Source organism: Zalophus californianus, chromosome 2 (assembly GCF_009762305.2).
Source record: "Zalophus californianus isolate mZalCal1 chromosome 2, mZalCal1.pri.v2, whole genome shotgun sequence".
In the NCBI taxonomy this organism is placed as follows: domain Eukaryota; kingdom Metazoa; phylum Chordata; class Mammalia; order Carnivora; family Otariidae; genus Zalophus; species Zalophus californianus.
Window position 1 is genome coordinate 61,220,926 of NC_045596.1, and position 12,182 is coordinate 61,233,107.

The 12,182-nt window shown below is 43.2% G+C and overlaps 1 protein-coding gene across 1 annotated transcript in view; it reads left to right on the top strand.

The window, feature by feature from the left end:
- The window catches only part of SHROOM3 (shroom family member 3), a 251,686-nt gene that overhangs the window by 49,765 nt on the left and 189,739 nt on the right, over positions 1-12,182 (top strand). Inside the window, exon 3 of the mRNA XM_027598484.2 lies at positions 10,196-10,350. Coding sequence (XP_027454285.2) covers positions 10,196-10,350 — 155 coding nt within the window. The remainder of the gene's footprint in view (positions 1-10,195; positions 10,351-12,182) is intronic.

Here is a 12,182-nt window from a genome sequence, read left to right on the forward strand (position 1 = left end):
ATTGACCAGAAATAGTTATATGGCTCCACTTGGCTGCAAAGGTTCCAGCCTAGGACCCAGAGAAAGAGAAGCGTCTTCAACTGCAGCCAAGGTGCAGATCCAGGAAAACTTGTCCAACAGCATTAATGACCTTCAGTGTGTTCCTTAGGCATTTAGCTTGTGACACTGCTAAGCCAAACACAACGTAATTTAGAAAGACCGGTCACTACCTTTTTAGACCTCTTACTAGCCAGTATTTGTCCTCAGTCTTCTCCAGTGGTGGATTTCAATACTATCATCCCCAGTGCTCCACAATGATTTCCTGTTTTTATGTGATTACCCTATGACTTTTCTAACTAAGCATGTTTCCTTTTTGTTTTTGTTACCAAGAAGCTGAGAGCCAAAATTACACTATACTATACTCCAGGTGGCTCTTTTTATCTGTAAACAATCGCATTAGATTATATGTAGTTTTAAAATAAAACAAATGACTATGAAAATAAGTTTATTCAACCTTACTTTAAGTTACAGTTGCAACCATATGCTAATCCTCAGAATGAAGAATTAATTATGTTGACTGACTTGGTACTAATTTTCTCACAAAATTTTAAGATTGTACAATGTCTTAACCTTAATACTCTGCTTCTTTAGAAAGATAGTTAACTATATTTACATTTTATTTTATATCCTGCCTCTTTTGAAAAATATTCTAGTTAACTATGCAGTTGATCTGCATTTTATTTGCCTGTTGTATTGGTCGTTTGCAACCTCACATTCAACCAGACTGACGAAGGCTTTGATACAATGGCAGGAGACAGGGGCTAGTGCTAAACTACTTGAGTTGGACCTTATTCTATAGTTGGTCTCTTCACTAGTGAAAAGTTTTGAATTATGAAAACTTTACCTCCTTCTAGAATTTGGGTATTTGTGAAGGACTTAAAATATCCTCTGAAACCTTGGGGTAACTGTGGAGACCTGAATGATGAATACCCAGACAATCCCCATGTGTGGAAGGCATTTCTTGCAGTTAATTTTATTCTTGGCTTTTATTTTATTATTTTTTTTCCTTTTTGCTTAGATTCCTTCAACTATTTTCCTCATTCTTTTGTATTTACAAGGAGTTTCCTCAAATCTTTTGTAAGATGAGGCAGGATATATATAAACAAACAGAAATAAACACTGACAACTCAACTTTTCAACTACTTCCAAACTTGTTCTTTTGGGAATCGGCCATGTTGGGGGAGATAAGTCTGTGAATCTTTCTTGAGGCAGTGACGAAAGTTGAGTGGCTAAAGTACCTTCACTGAAGCCTGACTTTTATCCTACCTTTGAGATCAGTTTCTTCCACCCAGTGAGCAGTAAATCAAGAATTATGGACACGACTTGGCTTTCTGGGGCTGCAGCTCATTTGGATGGCCCCTAGCGTGTCACTGGGTAACTTCCTGCACTGGAAACTTCCCTCCAAAGAGGGACAGTCTTCTATTTCACTTATAAATCAAGTTAACTCCTATTCTTTGACTTTAAGAAAATAACCTCTCTCTTCCTCCCGGCAAATTTCTTTCCCTTGATCTCTGTAGTTGCTCACACATGATTTTTGTGGTGGGAACAATGAGAAAAGCATTAAACTTATTAAATAAAACTACAAAACCCTGCAATTCAGGAAACACACTTTTATGGAGCCCTTGCTACATGTAAGGAGGCTTCCATGTGTTAGTTCATGGAATCCTCACACTAACTCTGTGTGGTGAGTTTTCCTGCTCTCATATTTAGGCTGAAGAAATGGATGCTCAGAGATGCTGCATATCTTGCCCAAGATCACCCAGTACTGGAAGTGAGATTTGTACCACGTTGGTCTGACTGTAGAGCGCTCAGTCTTTATAGACCACACTGCCCTGCCTCCGCCTCTCTTAGACCTTCCATCCAGGTTATGAACCTTGAAAGGGAAATAATATACTTCCTATTTCGAAAATAACAAAAGAAAGTGATTATATAACTTTAATTGTAAGTGTTGTATAAGTATCCCACTTTAAAATAAAACCATGGAATTTTCCCTGTTGATCATTTTAAGTGTGAGAAACACACATTTCCATTTATTTATTTATTTGTTTTTTCACAACATCAAAAACTAATGATGTATTGTATGGTGACTAACATAACATAATAAAATAATATTAAAAAAGGCACAACTCAAATATTAATAAAGATCATTCCAAATTACACATTTTTCCTTATGATCCTAAAATTTCATCCCAAATGGAGTCATCATACTAGATTCTGATCAAATCCTCCAAGTCCCACATTGGGCTCCTTGCTTGAGTTTTTAAAAAACTTTATTTGTCAAAGAGAGAGAGAGCGGCAGGCAGAGGGAGAAGCAGGCTCCCCGCTGAGCAAGGAGGCTGTTGTGGGACTTGATACCACGACACCGGGATCATGACCTGAGCCGAAGGTAGACTCTTAACCAACCGACTGAGCCACCCAGGCGCCCCCGCATTTCCATTTCTAAGCACTGTGTTATTGTAAATGCACAGCAAACAATATTACGCATATTTTATAGATGAGAGACTCATCTAAGGCCCTACAGTTAAAAAGGGCCAGAGTCGGGATCCGAACACAGGATTCCTGACTCCTAACCTAAGGTTCTTTCTTCCACTACAATATACACCATTTTGTGAGTCAAAAAAGAAATTTCCAACAGTATAAACCTAATGTTTTGGGATCAGATGAGAAGCAGGTGGGGAGAATGGAGGGCTCACATCTGTACCCTCATGTCATTCAGTACAACTCACAGGAATATTTCTCTGTTTTATTTAGAGTCTAGCAGTTAAAGTCCGGTCCTGGGTTCCAAGGAATGCTTATTAATTTCCTAGGACCTAAGAGCCAGATTCAGTTCCTGGGTGGAAATTTTATTGCTTTGACTTTATTTCATTATTCCCACTTGATATAGTTTAAAACGAAGAATGCCCACCGGGCTGTGAGTAAGGATAATCCCCAGTGGATAAAAAGCAACACTCATAAGCTTTTCTCTAGAGATTCTTAATATATTTTTTATCTACTTATCTTTTTATCTTTCTGTATTTTGCTTATTGCTTTAATACAGTTTTTATACGTAGGGAGAACCTATTTCTCCTCAAAACACCAACTGCCCAAAACAGCAAACAGATTGTACGTCACATTGCATCGGCTGTGAATTATTCAATCACTCCTTCCTCGCATACTTCTACCTTGTCGTCATCCAGGAGTGAAAGTGGTCAGGAAAGGAAAAAAAAAATCATTCAAGACATTAGAATGCAGGTGAACTTCAGTCGTGGGAGACTTGTACAAGATGAGCTCAATTTTACTTCCAACTGCAGACAGAACTGCATGCACATGGAAGTCCTTACGTGTTCAGACTCACGTGGCAAGACCATCTCCCTCCCCCGCAGCCGTACGTGTCGGCTTTTTCTCCTGGGTAAGCTGTGAACTCTGTTGGGCAGAGCTCATATAATAGCTTCAGAGTTCTTAGCATCTCTGACAGAGAAGGGTCAGAACACAGAAGTCCTGGGTGTCGGATTTCTTGGGCACTTGAAGGATTTAGCAGACAAGTGAAGTGTTAGGTTAGGGACAAAGATCTGGGGGATTCTCAGGGGCAGTGGGCGGGAGAGTGAGGGCTCTGAAGTCAGAAACCTGAATTCCTGTCCCAGCTCTGTTGTTTTACTGACTTTGCAACCTTGAGCAAGTAAGTCATTTGACTCCCCTGAGCCTTCGTGTTCGCATTTATATAAAAAGATTATAATGTTTTTACTGAGTCGTGACCTTTAAGACGATGCAGTCAAGTTATCGGAACACAGAAGGCACTCAACCACCGGTCACAATGATGACAAGGATTTGTTCACTCATACAATAAATATTGAGCCCCTCTATGCGCCCCATGCTGTTCTGTACACTGGGGATATAGCAGTGAACAAGGCAGACCCAAATCCCTGCCCCCATGAAGCTGATGTTCTAGCAGGGAGATGGACAATAAACAAGATACACAAGTAAAACATATAGTGAGTTAGATCGTGATTTAAGTGCTAAAGAAAAAAATAAGATAGGAAGGAAGATAAGCAATATTAGGGGAGGTTGAGATTTTAGAGGGGTGGTCAGGAAGAGCCGCCCCCAGAAGCTGAATTTGTGTAGAGGCTTAGGGTGAGTGAGGGAGAAAGACAAATGATTACCTGGGGGCCCAGCAGGGACAGGGACTGAGATGGGAGTGTGTCTAACAAACTCCTCATGTCACCAGGACCGGAGGCGAGGAGGGTGGGTGCTGGTGTTAAGTAAGCAAAGAGGAGAGCAGTGGGAAGTCGAGAGGTAAGGGAGCCAAATCCAGCGAGTCCTTGTTGCACAGATGGGGAGGACTTTGGTATCTACTCTGAGCGTGTTAAGTAGAGTCATGCTAAGAGGTGTGACCTGATCTGATTGAAATTGTAACTGGGTCACTAGGTTACTGCCTAAGGCATGCTTATAATTATGGTAAAGCTGAAGCCGAAGACCTAAGATAGCAAATAGGGCTGGGGAAGCAGAGAGACATGGCATTTGAGTATGGAGGGCACAAGCCCCAGAGAAGCAGAACATAGGACCAAGCCACCAATGAAAGTGTTGGACTGGGCTAGAGGGGTTAAGGGAGGGAGGGAGGGAGACGGGCCTGCCCTCGTGCCCCTCCACACACCACATCCTGCTGCCCATCCTGCTGCCCATCCCGGCACATGCCATTCCCAAGTCCGTGCCTTATCCCTATGTTTGAATGTATTTCCATCATAGCATGCACCATCTAGCACTGAATTTCTCTCTTTAAAAGTCAGCTTCCTCACATGTGTTCAACAAATGTTTATCAGTCGCCTATTAGGTGCAGGCATTCGGTTAGGTGCTAAATTTACAGCAACGTAAAAGATTATAAATAATTCAAAAGCCAACCCCTCACAGGGTCCTCAAAGAAAAATCAGTGTAATCCTATAGGTGTGGATACATGTAGGAATTGAGAAGGAAAAAGGTATGCTAATTTTCCAGCAGGTCTCCTCACCTTCTCCCTAGCTTGTTAGCTTAGGGATTTCCCACCAGCTGTACACGGTGTATTATCTGAAGTCATTTACCCTGTTGACAATCACATTCTTGGAATAAGTAAATTCTCTGCAGGTGAAATTGGACAAATAATGCCAGTGACCTCTTTAGCCGCTCAAGTATTGGTCCAAAGGTTTAAAATAATAAGCTTCATTTTTCACTCAGTCTTGCTGACAGACAGTATCAGCAAGGCTTGGAGTTAGAAGAAGTATAATCCTCTTTGATGAATAGTTCAGGGAAATTATTGTTAAACCTTTTGTAAATATTTTTCCAAAGTCATAATAGTGATTTTAGATAAACTGTGTGAATAATTGACATAAACTTAAGATTTTTGCATTTAGTTAGCCTTGGAACATTGAAATCAATTATGTTATTGCCAGCGCATCAGCCAAAGTACCTCAAGATCTCAACTTATCGTCCGTGATAGTAAGTGGAGACAACAATATAGATTAAGGTAATTCACAGCCTTGTCTTAGCCAACAGTTTCAACTTTCTTGGCAACCAGGTTTTATCACCTGACTGGTCAACAAACAGAATATCCACAGACAGTAATGCTACCAAATAGAAAGTTGGCGAAAGAGCCAGGAACAGCAAAGGAGGAAGAGGGGGATGTGGGGGTCCTGCGTGTCCACAAACCGATATAGTGGGCCCTTAATCTGGTTAGCTACAAAAGTTCGCAGGCGTCTACGCTTCATGCCCTGCTGGCTCAATTCAAGGCCTCACTTGGGCCTTTTGGTTCTCTGCCTTTTGGAGTAGAGCCTCTGGATGTATCCTAGCACAGAGCAAACTTCCCTGGGCTCCTTTGATTCCTCAGAAATTGCCTGACCTCCCAAAGAGAGTTATTTATATGGATGAATTTCAGCACCCTAAGAACACAAGGAATCCAGCCTTGTTTTCATCATCATAGGCTGCCTGACCTACTTCAGTGCATGTGTATGCTGTTGAATACAAAGGTACGAAATAAATTAAGAATATACTAGAATGTAAACTCAATAAAAGAGAGAATACAGTTGGTTTCCTTCACTGACATTTATCCAGTCCTAGAACAGTGCCTGACACACGGAAGATGCCCAAAAAGTATTTGTGAGTAAGTGAAGGAATGAGTATGTTCACCAAGTTTCTGATCTCAAGGAGTTTAAAACCTAGAAGAAGGCACAGGTCATCATCAGAAATCCCCCTAGCAAAGGTAGTGATCGCAGGTTGTTTTAAGACAGGTAGAAATCATTGAAGGAGAGAGAAGGGGCAATTTTGTCTGGGTTGATGAGAAGTTTTGTGATGAAGGATGAGTATTTGGGAAGGGGGGAAGGAGGAAGAGAAAAAGAGAAATGGAAAATACAAGATAGGGGCTTATGTAAAAGATTGGTCTTTGAGAAAAGACCCAAAAGTCATCTCTGGTAATAAAGTCCCAAGACAGCAGAAACCAGGAAGAAAGACTATGGAGAAATTTGAGAATCAAAATATAAGAGAATTAAAATATAGTAAGTGCCCAACTAATGTTTGACAAACAAATACCATTTCAAAAAGTCATCCCAGCCCCCACTTTTTTTTCAATTTTATAAATAATTATACTAATTGACTTTTTAACTGTAAACATTTTAAGTCTCAAAGTTCTGTGCAAAGTGAAGAGATTATGAGAAACTGCAAATACAAAGGGTTATAGAGTAGTTTGTGAGCACAGTGAACAACAGTGAAACTCTAGGACGTTCTTCATAATGTTTTCTTTCACATAAATCAGTCACGAGACGGATATAGCATAAAATAGACAAATGAGCTTTCTTGACTTCCTTTTTTATATAAGAAATCAATCATGTCCTAGGCCTTGTTTCATCCTCATGTTGTTGAAAATGTTGGCAAATAGCACAGAGAGGACTCAGTTCCACAAACTGTAACTTGAGCAGGACCGTGTCCATAGCGCCCTTCATTGAACCCACAGCCTCTAGCTCCATGCCTGGCACTCAGGAGATGCTCAGCAAATACTTGTTGAATGAACCAATATTTCCGGGGAGTCCTATGTGCAAAGCTTTGGGGAAGTAAAGACAACACAAGTAAAGATGGAGTCATGGCTCCTATCTTCAAAGAGTTCAGAGCCCAGGCTGGGGGTGAGGCTGGACTGTGGGCAGGGAACAGGCACAGATAGACACAGATCCACCGGAAGACAGGGTATGATAACCCCCAGCAGCACACGAAAGTAGTACCAACATAATACACTGTTTGGATGCCACGTCACAGTTTATTTTATTATCAGATTCTCTAAAAATGAGGAAAAGTGGGGTTACTTCTTTTTTTTTAATTAATTTATTTATTTATTTATTTATTTGACAGAGAGAGACACAGCGAGAGCAGGAACACAAGCAGGGGGAGTGGGAGAGGGAGAAGCAGGCTTCCCGCCGAGCAGGGAGCCCGATGTGGGGCTCGATCCCAGGACCCTGGGATCATGACCTGAGCCGAAGGCAGACGCTTAACGACTGAGCCACCCAGGCGCCCCAGTGGGGTTACTTCTTAAAGGACAGATTGCAGGGGCAAGGGGATGGGGTGGCATTGATGAGAGGTCTGGAAAAGCTTAAAGGAGATGGGGTTTGAACGTGGCCTCAAAGAATGGGCAGAAATTGGAGGTAACCTTCACCGACTATGAGCTGTGTGCCAGGCTTATGCACTTTGCTTGCTTACTCAGTAAACGATGAACTCAGTCCTCACAACAATCTCCGTGGAAAGCTGTTTTCTTACAGAAGAGGAAACTGAGGTACAATAAAGTGAAATAAGTTGCACAAAGTCACCCAGCTAGTGACCAGAGCCATACAGTCTGGTTCTAGAGCACCAGCTCTTAACCACAGTGGCATCTTAGGGTTTGTATAGGGGGCTCAAGGGTGCTACAGGTGTGGGAAGCAATCCAGGTAGAAGGAAACCCTGAGCTGCAGGTGTAGAGGCCTTGTGGTTAGAGAGTGCCTGGTGTGTTTGGGAAAAAGCGCACTTACAGAAGGTTGGCAGGGAAGATTAGTACGATGAGAAGGGGAGAAAGGCAGGAGGAAGTGATCAATAGGGGATGGCTGAGTACACCATGTTACATTCACACCAAGATGTTATAGTAGAATATTTTATGAATGGAAAGATCTTCATGATACATGATTTATGAAAACAATAGCTATCGCTTTTTATTTACTTTTTATTTGACAGAGAGAGAGAGCAAGAGTGAGAGAGAACAAGCAGGGGGAGTGGGAGAGGGAGAAGCAGACTCCCCATTGAGCAGGGAGCCCCATGCGGGCCTTGATCCCAGGGCCCTGGGATCATGACCTGAGCCGGAGACAGACACCTAACCAACTGAGCCACCCAGGCACCCAATAGCTACCACTTTTTAAATCTCATCATAGGCCAGAATCTGTGTTACCCCGTTCACATGGCTTATCTCAATCACCTTCATGGCAGCTCTGTGGGGGAGGAATAATTATCCCCCATCTATCACCATAGATGACGAGTCTGAAGCTTAGGCAGTGTTAAGTGACTTCCCCTTACTCATGTTCTCTGTTTTACTCCTCAAACTCAGAACCACCAATTAAATAAAATAAAAGCTAGCAAGGGTCAAACTTACAAATTCATTATAGGAATTTGGTCCATTTTATATATATTAAGACCTATTGAAGGTTTTTTTTTCTTTAAAAGATTTTATTTATTTATTTGAGAGAGAGAGAATGAGAGATAGTACAAGAAGGAAGAAGGTCAGAGGGAGAAGCAGACTCCCTGCTGAGCAGGGAGCCCGATGTGGGACTCGATCCCGGGACTCCAGGATCATGACCTCAGCCGAAGGCAGTCGCTTAACCAACTGAGCCACCCAGGCGCCCTATTGAAGGTTTTTGAAAATGTGAGCAATTCTAGTGAGTAATTATTGAAAAAAGAGAAAATATAGGTCAGGTTTTGTTTATGTGGTGTTTGGTTTTTGTTTGATTTTTTCCCCTTTTATTCCCTTTCATTATTGATGTTCCACAAGCATCCATTGGCATGTGACAACTGGACAGAGCCTTATTTTGTTCTATTGGTTTCCAAAACACATCATCAACCTCTAACGTACTGTAATCAGTTATTTGGTTATTATGTTTAGGATTTGCTTCCCCACTCCTACCCTAAGCACCAGAAGAGCCAGGGTTTCTGCTTTGTCCACAGTTACAGCCTTAGCACCTAGAACAATTTCTAGCATAAAGCAAGTATTGAATCAGTTTGCGGAATGAATTATAATTTTTCAATAGACTTTATTTTTTACCTAAGTTTTAGGTTCACAGCAAAATTGAGTGGAGTAGAGAAAGTTCCCATATGCCCCCGACCCCCCTCTCTTGGATAGAGTCCCCCATTATCAACATCCCCCACTGGAGTGGAACATTTGTTACAGTCAATGAAACTACATTGACTCATCATTATCTCCCAAAGTCCATAGTTTACATGAGGGTTCACTCTTGGTGTTACACATTCTATGGTATAATGTCATGTATCTAGCCTTCTACTCTCATACAGAGTAGTTTCACTGCCCTAAACTTATTCATCCCTCCCCTCCCCCTAACCCTGGGCAGCCACTGATCTCTCCACTGTTTCCATAGTTTTTCCTTTCTGGAATGTCATGTAGTTGGACTTAATGCAGTATGTAGCCTTTCACATTGGCTTCTTTCACTTAGTAATATGCAATTAAGGTTCTTCCATGTCTTTCTATGGCTTGATAGCTCATTTCTTTTTAGTGCTGAATAATACTCCATTGTCTAGATGTACCACAGTCTATTTATCCAAAGAATTATAATTTTAGACCAAAAAATGAGACAAGAAGAACTCAACTTGAAAGGAATAAAACAGTTGCTTTGAGTGGACTTTGGGAGTTGAAGCTGTGAAGGGGTGGGGGGTGGTGAGTGGAATGGCATAGAGTCTTTTGGATGGAAACTGAGTTCCTTCACCCCTTCAGCTAATGTTTCTGAGCACCCTCTGCGGGCAGGCAGCGTTCTGGGTGCTAGAGGGTGTAGAAAACAAGAGGCAGTCCCTGCCTTCTCCCCCCACCATACCCTCGGGTTGGCTGCCAGTGGGGCGTGGTCACAACCGGTCTGTCGGGCTCTGCAGAAGTCCAGTGGCGCCTGGAGCAGCTTACCTAGGGCTCTCTCCTCTCTCTGAGCAGATCGAAGAAGGGGGCAAAGCGGACTTGGTGAGCTCCAAACTGCGGGCCGGGGACGAGGTGGTGCACATCAACGAGGTTGTGCTGAGCAGCTCCAGGAGGGAGGCCGTTTCCCTGGTGAAAGGATCCTACAAGACCCTCAGGCTGGTGGTGCGCAGGTAGGCTGTGCGGTGCCTCCACTCTCCCTCCTACACCTGCCCCCACCCTGCCCCACCTCCTGGGAAGAGCTGGGATCAGGAGCTTGTTCTTTATATCTCCCTGTGTGGATCCTTATGCCTCCTCCCCCCCCCCCCCCCCCCCGCCCCACCCGGGGTTTTTTTCCTGCTCCGTCTTGCGGCACGTGAGGAGGAAGTTGAGTGAAGACATTTCAGACACCACTTTCTTTTGAAACGCCGGCTTTCCCAGCAGGTGTTGGGCTTGGCATGGCTCTGCCTCACGGTACTTCCTAAATTTCTGGGTGTAATGAAAAGTGACTCTGATCCCAGATGTGGTCAGAGCTCTATGAAGCCTTGTCTCATTGGGGAACTAGGGAAAGCAGTTGGCTTGGAGCTTGAGGTGGCATTCCCCTGGCCTCACCTACACCACAGCAGTCATCAACACAAGCAAATTCCTTCTTTTGTTTGCTTTGTCTTGTTTCCCTGGTGGTGACTCTGGTGGCTCTTTTCTTGGAAAAGGTTTGGGCCGTCATGGGGTATAATGCCTTAAAGTAAGAAGGTTCCTACTCCCGGGGAAGCCCACATCCTGGTGGAGGAAACTATTTATAAAAAGGGTAAAGGAGTTAAAAACAGCTTTTTTTTTTTTAGCACTTTTCCAAACCAAGTGCTGCTCCGGTGTTTTCCATATGTTAGCTCATTGAACCTCACAAGAATCCGGTGAGATAGCTATCACTCTCCCCACTTACAGGCAAGAGGTTGCCGAAATGACTGAAGGCAGAGCTGATAAGTGGAAGAACCAGAAGAGAATGTAGATACCCTTGATTCTGCTTCACCCTGCCACTCGAGAGTCATTACCTTGACCTACTAAGCCCTAGGCCTGCACATTTTGCTTATTTGGACATTTCTTCACTAATCAGGTTTTGGCTGCCTTACATGGCAACTAAATGTTATAATATTTGAGAATGTTCAAGTTGGCTGGCACTCTAGGAGTCATTCATCAAGCTACACTATTTTCGGGATGTGAAAAGTTAGCCGATCTTTTCATCACTCATAAGATACTCTCTTATGGGACCAGTCACTCCTACATTCAAGCATTCCTCGAACTTGACTGAGTAAGCCCTTGCTGAAGGAACCAGCTGTTCTTCCCAACCACAAAAACACAGCCCTGGGTACAGTCTCACCACGTCCCCAGGCCCTAGTGCCTCTCCTCAGTGCTGGGCTGTATCTGGCTTCTCTTCAGGGCCATCTAACAGGACATTGCTTCTCTGGTGGTCAAGGGCGGAGAGTGGCTCAAAACATAGAGTTCGACTGGGCCCAGGGCCAGGGCTGATCTCATTCCAGGGTTGTCTAGCTGTGTGACCTTGGGCAACTTACTTAACCTCATTGAAGATTTATTTTCCTCATCTTTAAATGTCTACTTTACAGGGTGATTGGAAAGATGAAATGAAGTACTCTACATACTCATGGTCACCACCTGCTAACAATAGATGCTGCTGCTCTTTATATTATTGGCCAGCTCTGGGCATAGGCCCATTCCTTATGGGCCACGATTTGAATAAAGCAAACAGTCATCCCAAACACGGTGGCTGATTTCTCAAGCAGATGTGTAGGAAGTCACAGAAACATGAGGCCTATCCCATGTGTCCAAAAGAGTGTTGAAGTTTTCAAACTCGCTTTGGCATTGGCACCCAAAGCCCAACTTCAGAACACTGGCATTTATCTGTTGGGGCGTGAGAGTGGAATCCATACTCTCAATTTGTTTTGATGGGACTGTAGTGACAGATTAGCTTCTGGAGAGGCTGCTCTGTTTCTGGCTATGAAAAGTAGTCACGCTG